This window comes from Carcharhinus amblyrhynchos, chromosome 14 (genome assembly GCF_965287045.1).
Source record: "Carcharhinus amblyrhynchos chromosome 14, sCarAmb.v2.hapA, whole genome shotgun sequence".
Classification (NCBI taxonomy): Eukaryota; Metazoa; Chordata; class Chondrichthyes; order Carcharhiniformes; family Carcharhinidae; genus Carcharhinus; species Carcharhinus amblyrhynchos.
The window spans coordinates 36,362,616-36,381,498 of record NC_137337.1 but is presented as its reverse complement, the minus strand read 5'-3'; the positions used below and the strand labels follow the sequence as shown (position 1 = coordinate 36,381,498).

Below are 18,883 nucleotides of genomic sequence, written 5' to 3'. Positions count from 1 at the left end.
TCCTCCTCGATTTATTTCTCAATTGCTCAATGTTTATTTACACAAGATAAGGAGGTGTCAAATGCTTGTAGTTATTGCTATTAAAGGCTGGTTAATTCCAAAATTAGATAAATTCTTGAAGAGGAAGACCACTATCCCACCACCTCCCCTGACTTGGAAGAGCATTGGAAGTGATAGTGTTCGTATGCACTTGTGGCCAGTCCTTGTTTTCATATGTGATGGAGATCAACAAAGCTTCTGCCCAAACCCCTGACTTGTTACATGCTAGCTGCACTCAGCCACAATATACCAGTGAAGGTTTAAGGTGGTGGATGGAGTGCTGGTCAAGTAAACTGTTTTATCCTGGATGGTATCAAGATTTTTAATACAGAAACTAGAAGCAGGAGTAGGGCCTTTGGTCCTTTGAACCTGCTCCACCATTCATTTTGATCATCGAATTCAATATCCTGATCATCTCTTCCTCCCATATCCCTTTAGCCCCAAGAGCTATATCTAATTTCTTCTTGAAATCAGATGTTTTGGCCACAGTTACATCTTATGATAGTAAATTCCACACATTCACTATCCTTCGAGTGAAGAAATTTCTCCTCAGCTCAGTTGTAAAAGGTTTACCCCTTATCCTCAAACTATGACTCTTAGTTCTGGACTCCCCCACCATTTGGATAATTCTTTCTGAATCTACCCTAAGCCTGTTTGAATTTTATAAGTTTCTATGAAAACCCCTCTCACTCTTCTAAACTCCAGTGAAAATAATCCTAACCGATTTAGTCTCTCCTCATATATTAGACCTGCCTTCCCAGGAATCAGCCTGGTAAACCTTTGTTGCGCTCCTTCAATAGCAAGGACATCCTTCCTCAGATAAGGACACCAAAACTGCACACAAACTCTAGATGTGAACCAACCCCCTATACAATTGCAGCAAAACATCCCTATCCCTATACTCAATTCCTCTCAGTATGAAAGCCAACATACCATTTGCCTTCTTTACTGCCTACTGTACCTGTGCTCTTACTTTCAGCAACTAATGCTTGAGGACTCCGAGGTCCTGATAAGTATCCACTTCTCTTAATTTACACTCATTCAAGTAATAATCTGTGTTCCTATTATTGCCACCGAAGTGGATAACCTCACGTTTATCCGCATGCAAATAGCCACACACCCAGCCTATCCAAATTACACTGAAACATCTTTGCACCCTCCTCACAGCTCAACCTCTCACCCAACTTTGTATCATCTGCAAATTTGGAGATAACACGTTCAGTTCCCTCTTCCAAATCATTAATATATAACGTGAACAGTAATATATAATTGGAATGATTGCTCTTGTAGCTAATCAGATCCAGGCAATTTGAGAGTAATTCACCAACGTTCAACTTGTTATATCTGGAGCCTGATGGTTAATTCTTTCCTCTTATATTGGTCAAGTTTAGACCCTTTGTCAACAAGGTGACAAATTCTGAGGAAATAAAATACATTTTGATAAAGAGGGATAGGAAATAGGGTTGTGGCAAGACCAGAGATTGGGGTGGGGAGCAAGTGTATTTTCAATAATCATCCATTAAATAAAACTCAATAAAAAGTCCTTTGCATACGCAATCATTCAACTGATGATGGCACTCTGAGAAGGATTTGTAGTCATTTCACAGCAGCTATGCAGTCATGGAGGCTGCGTCATTGATAACAATGGACATAATTTCCATGCAGTGAGGTCAAGGCAACAGAGATGCTGCACTTTAAGCAAAAAGTTTCTTAGGAAATTGTTTAATTACAAAACTAGACATTTGGCAAAGGTCCACATAGAACACAAAAACTAAGAGCAGGAATAGACCATACAACCATTGAACCAGCTTCACCATTCAACACGATCATGGCTGACCTTGGGCTTCAACTCCACTCTCCTGCCCACTCCCCATATCCCTCGATTCCCAGAGAGACCAATATTCTGTCTATCCCAGCCTTATATGTATTCAACGATGGAGCATCCACAACTCTCTGTAGTTGGGAATTCCAAAGATTCACAATGCTTTGAATGAAGTAAATTCTCATTTCGGTCCTGAACAATTGGTAACTCATCCCAAGACTGCTTTTGTTTTAGATTGACCGGTGGAAGCAATCTCTCAGCATCAAGCCCCTTCAGAGCTTTGTACATTTCAATGAGATTACCTGTTATTCTTCTAAACTCCAGAGAGTATAAGACCAATTTATTCAATCTCTCATCAAGGACAACCCACTCATCCCAGGGACCAATCTAGTGAACTTTAGCCAAACTCCAGTGCAAGTATATCCTTTCTTAAACGTGGAGATCAAAACTGCACACAACATTCCAGATGTGGTCTCACCAAAGCCCTTACAATTATAGCAAGACTTCTTTATTTCTGTATTCCAAACCCCTTGCAGTAAAGACCAAGATGCTGTTTACCCTTCTAACTGCTTGCTACACCTGCACACTTACTTATATGGTCCTTGTACGTGCACACACAAGTTTCTGACCATCAACATTTACAAGTTTCAAACCTTTGTAAAGAGATTGTGCCTTTCTATTTTTATAACCAAAATGAATAACTTAACACTTCCCTACATAATACTCCATCTTGCTGCTGATTCAGTTAATCTAACCATGGCTGAATTCTCCTACCAGTGCTGAGATTGGTGCATGCCAAGTAGCCCCACACTGGCAACCTCCCGCTTTGTTGGCCAGCTTGATCGCTGATCATCGGCCGAATCAGCCGATGTGTGGTTCTCCCAGTTTGTCGCATTGAAAAATTAGCTCAGCAGGATGGGAGAATTGCAGCCTATATCTCTTCTCAACCACTGTGCTCTCTCTACAGCTTACCTTTCCACCCAGCTTGATATAATTTACACAAGTCTACTTCCTTGATTCCCCCGCAATGCCTGCCCTCCTCCCCCTGCACCCTCACAGGCTGATTACTGGCCCACCGACCATTCCCGGGCCCAGCCCTGACAGCCCTCTGCCTCCTGACAATTAACCCCCCCCAACTGCCCTCTCTCCTGCCTCAACTGATCCTAGCAGAATGACAGCGGAACCCTCCCACCCCTCCCCTACCAATCGCCCCCCATCAGGCTCCATCCCCTTGGCACTGCCCAATAGACAGTGCCAAGGTGCCCCTTGGGCATTGGCATTATGCACCTTGTACAGTGCCAGGGGATACAGGCTGATAGTGCCAGGGTTGCCCATACTCAGGGGGCACCACCCCTCTCTGCCTGACCAGCTGGGGAGCCCTCACCACTCCAGTGGGGTTGGGCCATTAGTTTCCCAAAAGTGAGGTTCTAGTGTAATCCCCACTGGAGTGAAATACTCTGGCAGGGTGGGAGATGCTACCAGGCCCAGAGAATTCGGTCCAGGCCCACTAATAGCATTTAAGTGATATGCTCTATACTATTCAGATGCTAACCTTGCCTTCCAGCCAATTTCCAGTGCAGTGCCGATGCCACCAGAAATCCCTAGGAGATGCAAGCGCAGCGTGAATACTCGTGGGAACCCTGCGAATCGGCCGATGTGTGGTTCTCCCAGTTTGCCGCGTTGAAAAATTAGCTCAGCAGGATGGGAGAATCGCAGCCTATATCTCTTCTCAACCACTGTGCCCTCTCTACAGCTTACCTTTCCACCCAGCTTGATATAATTTACACAAGTCTACTTCCTTGATTCCCCCCGATGTCCCATGCACTGCTCTGAAGCTCCATACTTCTTCCCACTGCACAAACTCCCCTCTTCTCAAAGTCTCTCCTCACTCTCTCAACAGCCTGTTCTCTTCCAAAACTCACTCTGCAGCCCGTCTGCACAAACATCCCACACACACAGCAGCTCCTCTTCTCAATCCCCCTTTACTCACTCAGCAAACCCTCTTCCCTCCATCCCTAAACACACTCCAGGTCTGGGCCCACACTGCGCAAGACTAAGGCTGTGCCGTTACAACCCTGGGCCTGTCAAGAATCCTGATGGCTTCACCAAGTTTTGGCAACTTTTATTTTCCGCCCAGAGTGCTGGCCTTGAGTGAGTCCTCCTCCAGAATTTCTCTTGAACCCTGGCCAATCAGCACCACAATCACAGTGAGCATGCACAAGCACCATAGATACAAGGGCAGCAGAAAAGGGGAGATTCCTCAGTAGTCTCCCTGTCCCCACCCTGGAAAATACAGGACAAGTAGCATATCTACCAGGGAACTGATAAATGGATCATGGGACAAAATGTAAAATAAAATTATGGGATGATCCCCATACAGAACAATTGGTCACACAATTTGTTAACGAAAAAACTGTTAAGAAGTCTCACAATGCCAGGTTAAAGTCCAACAGGTTTATTTGGAATCACGAGCTTTTGGAGCACTGTTCCTTCATCAGGTGAATGGAGAGGTGGGTTCACAAACATGACATATATAGGCAAAGACACAATTGCAAGATAATAGTTGGAATGTGAGTTTTACAGGCAATCAAGTCTTTCCCGATACAGACAGTGCAAGGGAAGACAGGGATAATCACAGGTTAAAGAGGCACCCGATGAAGGAGCAGCTCATGATTCCAAGTAAACCCGTTGGACTTTAACCTGGTGTTGAGAGACTTCTTGCTGTGCCCACCCCCCAAGTCAGACACTGGCATCTCCACATAATGAAAAAATTGACAATTTAGGTCTGAATATGACTCCCACCAAGCAATAGCTGTGCTTGCAGACAAAATTCAATACTGTTTTCTTGGGCAGGCATGGTAGCAGGAACTTCTCAAGAACAGCACCATGTTTAATATTTCAACAGTAATGATTCAGTGTGTTCATTAGGCGGACGTATATTATGTATAACCCAATGCTGTTTAAAATGCCTGTAAGTGAAATGTTCTGAAGATTTTTATTTAAAACTGATACATTGTTCACATGGCTGGCATGAAAATGTGCAATACATCAGACTTTGTTCAAGTTTCCCTATACAAAGCTAACAAGGGTATACAACCAGAAATACAATACACATTTTTTTTTACAATGTACTCAGTTTAAGAAAATTCACACATCCCTTTTATTCTTACTGTCATATATAGCATTCCTGGTGACTCATAGGCACTACAACTCACTGCTGCCATGAACACAAGTTTACAGAAAAATTAGACTCAACAAGCCATAGTCATACATGTCAGTCTTTCTTGTTTTGTAATGTTTTCAATGTAGCTACTTTGGTTAATGTATCAGTTTGTTTGATGATAACTCCTACTTTTGTGGGCTAATACTATGGTGGATCACTCCTTTGTACGGAATTGGAAATGGAAGAGGAGGGCTAGTTTGGCAGTGTAATGGCAGATGTTGGTGCCGACAGATCTAAGAAAATTAGCAATCGAGTAAAAATACGTTATCTGAAAATATCAAAAAGGTTTGTTAAAAGGCGGTGAAACAGTCCAAGGTAAAATTATCCGATTATTCACAAAAGCTGAGACCTGTTTGTGCATCTGCATATTACACTGTACGATAACCTTTTCCTGTTTTGTTGGGTAAAAAAGATGCACAGAAAGATTGCATCGAGGGACAGATTCTATCTTCCAAAATTGTTTTATTTTGTTAACTTGATGGACTAAGAAGATTTTTTGTAAACCATTCGCCTGTTTGTTCACTTCTTTGTATACAAAGCTACTTTTTGACAATTAGTCTTGCGTTTCAAACATTGCCATGTATGTCTATGTACTATTGTTTGCATGCAAGTTTTACTTCCAGTAAAATGTGTGTTATTTTACAATATTTAATTTGGTATAAATTGTTTATATAAATGATTTTAATGACAGATATTTCTTATAGTGTTCACAAGCATTAGTGAGAGAACAGGGCTGTTAAGAAATAGGCAGTGTGCTTCTTTAGCAGTCAGAGTTTGAAATTAAAATCTTGGCTGTTCTGTGTATTTACATTGCATCATTTCAGATCATCTAAACTAAAATCAATTAAAAAGGGGAATGGCAGGGACATTTCCATGCAACTCGTTTGCTGCTGTCACAAATATTAGGATCACTAAATAGCACGTGTTACTTATACTAGCAAAAACTGTAAGCAACTATCCACAAATGTCGGAGAAACACTAAAGAGTTTAAGAAAATACGCAAGCTGCCAGCTTTTATGTTTCGCAAATGGCATTCCATTTGCCAAGTGCTTGTTAGTAACATTTCTCTTCCTTGGAAATCGTCTCTCAAAGGAACGTCCAGCATATCATTGTGCTACTCTAATGCAAAAAGCACATAACCAAATGTTAAGGTACAACACCACAGTAAATCTATCTTAATTGTATACTTGTCTGTTTAACTTAAATTAAAATCATATTGAAGAACAACAATTATCATTCCAATAAAATTATACATTTTCTTCAGTATTTACCTTTCGTGGAACAACTGTCATACTTTAGACATCAAACTACCAAACATAATTTACGGTCCTTGCAAGAGCAAAAAAAATGTTAACACATCTCTACACGGTTTCATTCTAAGCGGTTTTTAGAATCTCTATTTTCACAAGGTGGTTCTTCTGCTTCCATTCCCAATAAGCGGACAAGATTCTTTAAACATGCACATCCCTGTAGCTTCCTGGCTTTGCTAAAAATTCTGCAGACAGGAATGTGTCCACATTGGTAAAATTCAATACCATTGTTCAGAGCAGCCTGGTTCTCAGGCGAGCTGGGGCTTTACAGGATGGCGCAGAAGAACTTCTTCTCTCTGAAGGGATTTTCTGACGCAGGAACCGGTGTCAGTAAAGGATCTTCTTTAGAATGAGCTTCGCAGTAGGCCATCAAATCTGCTGCTGCTTTGGATACCTGGAACATGCAGGTAAGAGTTAGACTTTTCCACATTTGCCTGTAGCCGGTGAGTACCAAGTTCAAGTGATTGCCTACAATCAACAAAAAGTCAAGCCACTAAGTTTTCCACCAGAGCACACCATAGCCATATCTTTTGCAAAATGTGGCAATAATGGGAAATCAGTGATATTTGTGAAATGCACAGTGGCTGGGTAGCATCACTTCTGCAGTTGAGTCAGAAGTGCTGCTCAAAGGTTTTTATACCATAAATCCAGGCTGACGCATCAGAGCAGTAATGAGGACAGAGCTGCACTAGCTGGGTGACACTTAAGATAAACCGTCAAATCGAGTTGTATACTTTCTTTGGTGGAGTCAGAGAGAGTCCGGTGCTATTTGAAGAACTGCAGGCCAGTTATCCTATCAAAAGTTTATCCCTCAACCAACACCACAGAAGCACATTATTCGTCCATTTATCTAATTGCTTTCTATAATCTACCCACTGCAATTTCCTAACTTTGATTTTCACAGCCAATGAAGTATTTTCAAAATACCAATTACTTCAAGTACAAATACTTCATTGGCTGTGAAGCAGCTTGGGATGTCTGGCTGTGAAACAGAATATAAATGCCAGTTCTTTGAAAGATTCTAGGTTGAAATTACTAGGACTCTTGTGACCACAAAGAGACTAGGCAAACACACTTAAGCTGAAGAAGTAATTGCATTTTAAGTAAACTCAGTTTTTTTGCTTTTGTGCAAGTCGCCAGATTGGATACTAACTTCAAACTGGAGAGATCTGTCATGAGATTAATGGAAGAACGACACCAATCCCAGTGACTTCCATGGCTCTGCTGCTAAAGTTGTTATGGCTGAGCGGGAGACAACCTATGGAAATGAACCCCCATCATTTCTCTGGCCAAGGTCAGACCCAAACGTCAAAATGATGTGCTCTCTTCTAGCTCAGGGAGATTACAATGTAAGTGACTGCTTTGCACATCAGCTTGTTTTGCTACTGATGCGACTCCCTGTTATTTTAATTTTCCACATTGGCTATTCTCCAATGTTGTTCCTTTGTTTAAGGAGGGTAGCAAGAATAATCCAGGTAATTACAGGCTGGTGAGTCTTACATCAATGGTAGGGAAATAATTGGAGAAGATTCTTTGAGACAGGATTTATTCCCACTTGGAAATAAGTGGACGTATTAGTGAAAGGCAACATGGTTTTGTGAAGGCGAGGCCATGTCTCACTAACTTGAGAGAGTTTTTCGAGGAAGTGACAAAGATGATTGATGAGGGTAGGGCAGTGGATGTTGTCTACATGGACTTCAGTAAGGCCTTTGACAAGGTCCCTCACGGCAGACTGGTGCAAAAGGTGAAGTCGCGTGGGATAACAGGTGAATTGGCAAGGTGGATACAAAACTGGCTCAGTCAAAGAAGACAGAGGGTAGCAGTGGAAGGGTGCATTTCTGAATGGAGGGCTGTGACAAGTGGTGTTCCTTAGGGATCAGAGCTGGGACCTTTGCTGTTTGTTATATATGTAAATGATTTGGAGGAAAATGTAACTGAATTGATTAGTAAGTTTGCAGATGACATAAAGCTTGGTGGATTTGCGGATAGTAATGAGGACCAACAGAGGATACAGCAGGATATAGATCAGTTGGAGACTTGGGCGGAGAGATGGCAGATGGAGTTTAATCTGGACAAAGGTAATGCATTTTGGAAGGTCTAATACAGACAAGAAATATACAGTAAATGGCAGAACCCTTAAGAGTATTGATAGGCAAAGGGATCTGGGTGTACAAGTACACAGGTCACTGAAAGTGGCAATGCAGGTGGAGAAGATAGTCAAGAAGGCAAACGGCATGCTTGCCTTCAATCGGCCGGGGTATTGAGTTTAAAAATTGGCAAGTAATGTTGCAGCTTTATAGAATCTCCACATTACCAGAAGGATGTGGAGGCCTTGGAGAGGCTACAGAAAAGATTTACCAGGATGTTGCCTGGTATGGAAGGCATTAGCTATGAGAAGAGGTTGGAGAAACTTAGTTTGTTCTCACTGGAGCGATGGAAGTTGAGGGGGACTTGATAGAAGTCTACAATATTATGAGAGGCATGGACAGAGTAGTTAGTCAGAAGTTTTTTCCCCAGGGTGGAAGAGTCAATTACTAGGGGGCATAGGTTTAAGGTGTGAGGGACAAGGTTTACAGAAGATGTATGAGGCAGATTTTTTACACAGAGTGTTGGGTGCCTGAAACTCGTTGCTGGGGGAGATGGTGGAAGCAGATATGATAGTGGCTTTTAAGGGGCATCTTGACAAGTACATGAATATGATAGGAATAGAGGGATTATGGCCCCCGGGAGGGTGGGGGTTTCGGTTAAGTCGGGCAGCATGGTCGGTGCAGGCTTGGAGGGCTGAAGTCCAGTTCCTGTGCTGTGTTGTCCCTACACTGACCTCTCTGTCCTCGGAACTTCTGCAGTGTTACAGTGAAGTTCAAGGCAAGCTTGAGGAACAGCACCTCATCTTTCAGCAGAACGCTTTCCAATCTTCTGGACTCAACACTGAGTTCCAGAATTTTAAAATCATAATCTCTGCCCCCATTTTGTTTTCTTTCTCTTGGTTGGTTTATTCCCCAACCCTCTGTTGTGTTTCTTCCTTATTTTATTTTCTTTCAGAAAGCAACCATTCAGACTTTCATCAAACAAATCTTTTGTTTCTTTATTTTTACTCTCTTTGGCCTTGCACCATGAAACCATTTGTCATGGAACTCTCTCCTCCCTTCCACAGATCTTCCTTTTCGCTTTGCTTCCCACCCTCCCCACTTGCACTTGCTTAAAACCTATTTCACAAAGATAGGTAGGAAAATAAGTTTTGAAGAGGACACAAGGAGGCTACAAAAGGAATTCTAATGAGGTCAAGAACTGAGTGACCCAGGCGAAGTGCATTCTGAGTGTCAGTGAGCAGATTATTACTATTAGAGCTGGATTCCTCAGTGATCTGTGCACCCTTGCCACCCTCAGTGCTTTCTCCAAATGGTGTTCAACAAAAGAGAGTACTGGGGGGTGCGGAAATGGTGCATGGCAGGTTTCCTTGCCCCTGTTTGACCTGATGCCATGATATTCTAACTGAGCATCTCTCACATTAAGTTGTCTCATAATCATTAGGGTGCCCCAGTTGGTCACATGTGCTGACCTTCAACTCCATTCACCCAGGAAGACCCTCTTCCAATCTCGAGGGACCTCTCTGACTAACAGTGGGGTCACAGTCAATTTGGAAAAATGCTGCTCATCATTTAAACTCGCTCCACTATCTTCTGCCCTATTTGTCGCCCCTTGCGCATTCCCCTCCCCCATCACCAAAGACCTATCCAACATCGCCATTCCTCTCCCCTCAGTGACCCATGAAGCTGCCCCTGTAACTTGGACCCTATCACAATCTACCTGAACTTGCCTTCCCTCCCTGCAGAACCAGCACCTGTTACTGTTTCCATGCGCACTCTGACCCTGCTTCTCCCTTTATCCAAGCCACCTGCCTGGTCGTCCTCATGATGAAAGCTTCACCTGCCAGACTCTCACCAGACTGCACCCACTCTCCCTCTCCCCCCCACCCTACTACGGCCCCCCGCCCACCCACCCCCCCGCACCCCACACCTGCCCTCTGCTGACTATAACCATTCCTTCCTGTCAACAGTACTCTTAGTTCTCTCTCCAGGAACCCACCATCGAAATCACTAACACTGCCCTCTAAAACACACTCCCACCTCACACCTTCCTGGACATTAAACCCCACTTCCCATGGCACTCTCCTCACCATTGTCCTGTAAGCCTGCCTCTCCTATCCAGCCTTCACTCCATCCTTCCACCTTGCTTGTCTCTGGCTTTCACTTGCCTTCCTTATCCAGCTTTGGCACAGTTCTTGCTAATTGCACTCAATATGAGTGAAGATATGCAAGGTCCCCGAGTGCAACATACATGAACCTTAAACTCATGAAAGGAGGTGAAGCTTGCCGGAGACATGCCGCCAACATAGTTGAAAAATTGGACATTCAAAATTCAGCAGGAAATCTAATTTGGAGGGCAAGCTTAATTCCACTCCAGAGGACGTTTAATGAGTATGCATGAGATGTTATTTCATGCAAATGAAATTCCTGACATCGTTCGTCAGGAAGCTTGACCCGTCTTGGTAGTCAGGAGAACAGAATTCCAAAAATTCATCCTGCTGTCGGGAAACAGATTTTTTGACTCTGACCCTATTTGGGCGGCACAGTGGTTAGCCACCGATTCCCAGCTTGGGTCACTGTCAGTGTGGAGTTTGCACGTTCTCCGTGTCTGTGTGGGTTTCCTCTGGGTGCTCCGGTTTCCTCCCACATTCTGAAAGACGTGCTGGTCAGGTGCACTAACCCAAAAGGCTCCAGACTGTGGCGACTAGGGGATTTTCACAGTAATTTCACTGCAGTGTTAATGTAAGCCTTACTTGTGACTAATAAATAAATAAACTTTAACTTTATGTGCCCCAGCACACCACAATACCCACTGCTGGTGGGAGTGGCAAACTCCATCTTTCATCTGGAGGACAAACCTGGGCAAGTAGCCTTCCAATGACTATGCAGGACATGCTAATGGTCCCTCGACATGAGTTTGCCAGGCAGCATGACCACATTTAAAGTTCTGAGAACTTAAACGCTGAAGTTAATCCTGCTGTTGGGAAACTGAATTTTGATCTCCCACCAAATTAAGCTCCTCCATCGGGCCAGTTTCCTGCCTGTTAAACCTATTGCTTGCTCCACAAATGCTACCTGATGTAAGAATTTTCAGCACTTTCCATTTTTATGTCAGATTTCCAGCATCCACAGTATTTTGCTTCTGAGTTAGGAACTGCTCTCATCCATTCCATCAACTTTGTTTTGTTTTTGAAACATGTTGTTGGTTCAATAAAAGGCTTGGTCAGGTCAATTGGTTTAGAGTTTGTGCTACAGATTGATAGGATGGAGGTTTACATTTGTAATTTCCTATAACAGCAATAACGGTTCTGATTGTGTTGGCAAGGTGGCAGCAAAGTGGAGGCAAACCACTTCCTCATATGGAGCCACCTACAAGCCATTCCATGTGTTTTCTCACCCACCTCCCACAGGCAGTTTGCATTGAAGTGCTCGTGTACATCTGCTCACTCTCTTAGGGAAGGCTGCTTTTGTAATTGAAAAAGTTAAAACCAAGAAGAATGACTTTAGGATTCCTTGTTGAACTGATTTATTGCAGGAGATATTCCACATTATTTTATGGTATCCATCATATGATCCTTACACATGCAATAATTGAAAGAAGTTCTACTTTCGCACTCATGATTGGAAGTGGCTTGGAACAGATTATGTTTAAGTGCTGAAGTTCCTCTTCCGCCAGCTCTGCAGTTTTGTGGTTTCTGTCCTTAGCCATATTTTTAAGTGGAACTCTGATTCACTGAATGCAAGTCATTCTGCCTGTTATTCAACTATTTTTTGATTGGAATAAACATTCTAATTGCCCTTACATTTTTAGTTATGCTCCTCTATGTCATTTCAAACTATTTCCCTATCTAATCCACATTTGTCTTGTGACATACTGGGGAACACGGACATTGGGTCTAGTTATTCACATTCATTTCACCTTGTATGATGGATTCAACACACATATTGGAATGTGTCCTTTCTATGTTTTATGATGGATCCTTCCTATGCTTTTTACTGACATCGTTCACAGCCTATAATGACAGTCAATTACAATGATCCTGAAAATCATTGGCTGTGCAATCCAGTATTTAGGTCAATGTTGTGACTACCGATGGTCTCAGCCCTTGCAGTTGCTGTTGAAATATGTGGTGATCTGTCGGTGTCCTTCTGCATGAGCTGATAGGTGCTGTTACCATTCGGTGTGCAAAAGGTGGCTTTAGCAATCTGGCTGAAGCGGAGAAGGCCGTCACAGTCTTTGTCTGTAATAGCTTCTTTGGTAAGTGGTTTACTTAAAAATAAACGTTTGACTTCTTCATCAGCCCAGACCTGAACCCCCAATACGAATACTACAAATATAAAAGCAAAATACTGCGGATGCTAGAACCCGAAACAAAAACAGAAAATGCTGGAAAATCTCAGCAGATCTGACAGCATCCATGAGTTTAGAATAGAGCCAATGTTTCAAGTCTAGATTACCCTTTGTCAGACTCCTACAAATGTCAGTCCTGCTATGGTTGCCTTTGGGCATACCAACAATCCTTTAACTGGTGCCCTCGCTGCCAGCCCTGACCCCCCCCAACAGCAATGGCTTCACACAGGATGACTAGAAGCTCAAGTGCTGAAGAAAACTCTTGGGCAAAACAAGCACTAGATGTTTCCACTTGGCCTTTCCAGCATTCTCCTGGCCGGAATGGCGAGAAACTTTGGCCTCGGTATATCTTAGTTGTTTTAAACATTGTGTTTTGTGCAACTTTGATTTAGTCGTAGGGTCACCAGTAATAGGATCAATACAGCAGAATTATTCTTTGAAATATATTAATGGAAAAAAAGGACTCAGATGGAAGTGTTCTAAGTAAACACAAGGTCCAGTTTCTTCTTTCTGGTGATTGCAGTGTATCAGATGTTTTGCCATTGGCAGCAGTTTCACTTGCTCCCAGATTCACATTTTTCTCTTCAAATGCTGCCGACATGTAATTGTGTAAATGAAGTTTTTGTGCCCCATGGTTGTTTTATCATTCTTGTACTACACCTGCAGGCATTGAATTACAAACATAATCCAAGCAGTTTGCACATAAAAATGCATGAGATTTCATGTTGAAATACAATTTAATGATCTTTGACAAGTATCTGTCACCATGTATGAGCACCATCTAACCTGTTAACTCGACTGATAAAAGGGCATCTATTAATACGTTAAAACATAGTTTTGCTGCAGTTATCTGTGTTTAAGTCACAGGCTCACAATGATTTTTGGTTCCTGAAAAGATCATTCCTAGGCTATAAACATACCTGTCCTAAGCAGACTAAACTGCATTATAGACTCAAATATATTAACTATGTTTAATAGTGCTTTATCCTTTTAATCTTAGCTGGTTGGATTCTATTAATTTCATTTTTTGAAATGAGAAGGGATAAGAGCTAAAAGTTTATTTTATTAGTGCCACAAGTAGGCTTACATTAACATTGAAATGAAGTTACTGTGAAAATCCCCTAGTTGCCATACTTGTTCAGGTACACTGAGGGAGAATTTAGCATAGCCAGTGCACCTAAGAAGCACATCTTTTGGATTGTGGGAGGAAATCGGGGCACCCAGAGGAAACCCATGCAGACACAGGAAGAACATGCAGACTCTGCACAGATTCTGGAATCAAACCCAGATCCCTGGCACTGTGAGGCAACAGTGCTAACCACTGTGCCACCCGAAGTTTGTTTACCAACAACCCAACTTTTAAAACAGCACATTTAAAATAGAGGAACAACCTATGCTTCTTCGTTGTGGCACAGAGAAAGAAGTGAACATAAAACCAAAGAGAGATGCATCAAACCACTGAATAAACCCCTGTTATTTTACCTAATAAATGGCAAGCAGAAGTAATAAGCTTCTCACCTTTATTCTGTCAATGTTGGTTTCCATTTTCAGCTGTTCCACCATCTTCCTGGCGTGTGCTATGCCTGCTGTGTTGTTGCTAGCCATTTGATATCTAGTAAGGGAAAACCGAAATTATGCCAAAACGAATTATAGAATAAAGACGACTGCTGAATAAAATATAGCTTAAGTTCATGCAATAATCTCAAGTGGAGATTTTTAAACTGCAAAGGCTTATGAATGAATTACCCTAAAGGTTAGTTTTTGGGCCTCTTTACAATGCAAGTAGTTCCCCCCCCCGCCCTGAACCGCCATATTAATATTGTTTCATTCAGTAGATAAGCTCTACATTACTTCTTTGCTATCGTCCTTGTTACGGTCATTGAGTTGATAGGACAACCGTTCAATATATGGATCACTAAAGGATTTCGTGCTTCTTGCAAAACAAAAAGCTGTTAAGTATTTTGTTGCAGTAAATTTATCTATTAGTTTCACAAGTAGGAATGAAGTTACTGTGAAAATCCCTAATCGCACACTCCGGGGCCTGTTCGGGTGCACTGAGGGAGAATTTTTTAGCAAGGCCAATGCACCTAACCAGCACATCTTTCGAGCTATGGGAGGAAACTGGAGCAGCCAGAGCAAACCCACACAGACACGGGGAGAATGTGCAAACTCCACACAGACAGTGACCCAAGCTGGGTGTCGAAACCGAGTCGCTGGCACTGTGAGGCAGCAGTGCTCACCAAAAATGGGCAGTACTGGAATTTCACAGTAATGTCATTGCAGTTTAATGTAAGCCCTACTTGTGACTAATAAATAAACAAACTTTACATAAGATCATAAGAAATAGGAGCAGGAGTAGGCCATCTAACCCTTTGAGCCTGCCCTGCCATTTAATAAGATCATGGCTGATCATGGTGGATCAGTTCCACTTTCCCGCTTTCTCCCCATAACCCTTAATCCCCTTGCCTACCAAAAACCTATCTACCCGTGTCTTAAATAATATTTAGTGAGGTAGCCTCCACCACTTCAACGGGCAGAGAATTCCAGAGATTCACCACCATTTGAGTGAAGAAGTTCCTCCTCAACTCTGTTCTAAACTGCACCCCCCCCTTATCTTGAGGCTGTGCCCTCTAGTCCTGCTGTCCTTTCTGAGAGGGAAGAATCTCTCTATCTCTACCCTATCCATCCCTTTCATCATCTTATACGTCTCAAAAAGATCCCCCCTCATCCTTCTAAACTCTAACGAGTACAAGCCCAGTCTATTCAGCCTCTCTTCATAGCTTAACCCCCTCAACTCCGGTATCAGCCCAGTATTTACGAGTATTGGGTTGTGCTGACACAAGGAGTGGCACAGATACAAGGTAGTGTCAGGTGCAGACAACAATAAATTTAATGTTACCTTTTCTCTGTGAATTTGTAACTGGGCCATTGTAATTGTTTTATGAGAGAGGCTTAGGGGTAACAGTTAGACAAATTTACACATTTTCCTGTTTGGGGCTTGATAAGAGGCAGTTTTCTCTGATAACTTCGGTCAATTAGGAGAAAACAGCCAAACTTCGGTCTAGAGTCCGAGTCCAATAAAACCAAACTTATTTCATCTCAGCCTGAGATGAATTTCCTCATGTGTCTAGACTGCCTTGATTAATTGGAAAGAATAGTTACTCTTTTGAAAAATTGTGTGTGCTGGGGCATGAGAGCAACAGAGAGAGAGAATCAAAGCTGGTATCCTACGCTCTTCAGTTTCCTGTTGCTTTGTGCTGCTTTGAGTCAGGGTTTATAGCACCTTCATGAGATTTATTCCTCATATAAAGCTTTTCACCACAAGCTCATGCTCAAAAGTTACTGCAGAATCATAGAATCTCTACCATGCAGAAAGAGGCCACTTGGCCCATCATGTCTCTGACAGAGCATCTCACCCTGCACCTATGCTCGTAACCCCATGTATTTACTCTGCTAATCCCCCAACCCACACATCTTGGGAAGCTAAGGAGCAATTTACCATGGCCAATTCACATTTGCACAGCTTTGTAATGTGGGAGGAAACTGGAGCACTTGGAAGTAGCCTATGCTGAAATGGGGAGAACGTGCAGATTCCACAGTCACCCAAAACTGGGTCCTTGGCACTGTGATGCAACAGTGCTACCCCCGTGTCACCATGCTGCCCTTGTAAAAGGTAAAAAGTGACAAGACTTTATTGCTTTGGAATTGGTTGTGGAAAATTAGATACATTTAAATATTGAAACTTTCTTGCTTTTGTATAATTTCCCTTCTTGATTTGACTTTGACACACAATAATGTTAAGAGCCCTTCAGAGACATTGGTTCACACTGTTTGCTTCATCTGGAGCAGAACCCCAGTGGAGTATAAAGCAGTTTTGAAAAAGAAAATCCTGGGATATTTTGGGTATTCTTGCCCACTTACAAGTTTAAACATTATTCAATGTCTTCAAAAGGAAAGAAACAGACACCAATTGTGCTGTTTGTAGAACATATTGGGCTGGAACTTTCATAGCATCACTACAGTGCAGACCATTTGGTCCATCGAGTCTGCACCGGCTTGCCAACAGGGCATCTCACCTTGGTCCACCCGCTACGTAACCCCATGCATATAGTCTGCTAATTCCCCTAACCTACACATCTTAGGACACTAAGGGACAATTTAGCATGGACAATCCACCTAACCTGCAAATCTTTGGATTGTTGGAGGAATCAGGAGCATCTGGAGGAAACCCAAGCAGGCACAGTGAGAAGGTGTAAACTCCACACAGTCACCCAAGGCTGGAATTGAACCTAGATCTCTGATGCTAGGAGGCAGCAGTGCTAAACCACTGTGCCACCCGTAAGAAATTTTGCTAAGAAAATAATGGTGTCTCAACAAAGCACTCCATCCTTAATGCAAAGGGGACAGCAATGTGTAAATTAAGCAAGAAAAATCATCACTGCGCTGAAGGGGGCCAAAGAACAAGTCAAACAAACAAGTCAAACCACGTGATGCTGAGCTCAAACAAACTCTGGCCACAACGTTTCCAAACCAGCGCAGAGCTCTATGATGCATTTCCCAATGGGAATCACACATTTATCATAGAATCCCTACAGTGCAGAAGGAGGTGATTCAGACCATCAAATCTGCACCAACCACAATCCCACCCGGGCCCTATTCCCATAACCTCACCTGCTTACCCTGCTAATCCCCCGACACTTGGGTCAATTTAGTATGGCCAATCAACCTAACCTTCATACCTTTAGACTGTGGGAGGAAACTGGAGCACCCAGAGGAAACCCATGCAGATGCAGTGAGAACGTGCAAACTCCACACAGACAGACTTAGTGTCAAATGAGTTTTGAAAAAGTTGAGAATAAATGGGGAACTTATATAACCCTATTACACAAAAAAGGGTAATAATGCATTTCCATGGAAAGCCTTTTAAGCAAATATTTTGATTTTATTTGAAAGACGGAAGGTCATTTTCTCTGTAATTTGCAGCCTTCTAACGAAATCATGAAAAGGTTTGGTTCATAATGTGCAACTCCTATTTTTTTCAGTTGGAATGTAAATTACCATGAGATGCAATAACAACAATCTGTTAATATGTCCTGAGCAGTTACTAAGCCACTTAACTAATATAAAATGGCAAAAAAAGTTCTGGAGTGTTCAATATTTATTAATGCAGGTCATAACTCAGTAACTGTTGAAAAAGTCCAACATAAAGACTGATACTAGGAACCAAAAGTAGTGAGTTGGGGATGGATTTTCCATGGAGGAACAAAACTGGGGAGGGTAGAGAGTGTGTGGACTGCTCATCATCTCCTCCTCCCTGGTAGGAAGTCAGTTTTCAGCCTGCAGTCTTTATGCCCTGCAACAATAGTAGCCAGGGACAGACTTAACAAGTGTGGGACTTGCGCCCCTCTAAGAGGGGTGGTCCAGTCCTTGACTGTCCCAGCCATGCCGGAACATGGCACCCTCCTGCTGAATCACAGACCCCTTCCTTCAGCTCTGAACTCCTCTGGAGATGGTATTATTTGGTGTGAAAAAGGTTAATTATCTGGCACCGAAAAAGTTAGGTGGCCAAATGTTTTCCCGGAGTTCAGAAAGTAATGCTTACTGATAGGGAAGCTCTGCAAGGAACCAACATTCAAGTGATTTTAAAGATTGGTGCTTTATAAGCATTTAATTCTATTGTGCAAAGGCTGCAAAAACACAGCTTAGTTTCTACTCGATGTTACAAAAGTTACTCTCCATGTTAAAAAAACAATGTTTATTTCTTCCTCTTTTCTACAAGGCCACTAGCAAATGTGGCAAAAACATTCACACCATATGCTTTTGCTTTGGCTGGTGTAAGCTCCTTTGGTGATGACAGGAGTATAAACAGTGGAGGGAATAACTTCACAATAACTCCGTCAATTTATATAGCACCATTAACATAATAAAACATGCCAAAGACCCTTCACAGTACTTTTATCTGAAAAATGCAGAGTCACACAGGGAGATACAAGGACAGACTATCACAAGCTTACTCAAAGGGGCAGCTTTTAAAGATTGTTTTAAAGATGG

General features: G+C 42.5%; 1 protein-coding gene across 3 annotated transcripts in view; it reads right to left on the bottom strand.

The window, feature by feature from the left end:
- Positions 1-4,833: 4,833 nt before the first annotated feature.
- The window catches only part of LOC145352597 (guanine nucleotide-binding protein G(I)/G(S)/G(O) subunit gamma-2), a 77,648-nt gene continuing 63,598 nt past the window's right edge, over positions 4,834-18,883 (bottom strand). For all 3 annotated transcript variants that reach the window (XM_080202686.1, XM_080202684.1, XM_080202685.1), the window contains 2 exons: positions 14,351-14,444; positions 4,834-6,788 (listed from right to left, as the gene is read on the bottom strand). In XM_080202686.1, coding sequence (XP_080058812.1) covers positions 6,660-6,788; positions 14,351-14,437 — 216 coding nt within the window. In that variant the 5' untranslated portion in view covers positions 14,438-14,444 and the 3' untranslated portion in view covers positions 4,834-6,659. The remainder of the gene's footprint in view (positions 6,789-14,350; positions 14,445-18,883) is intronic.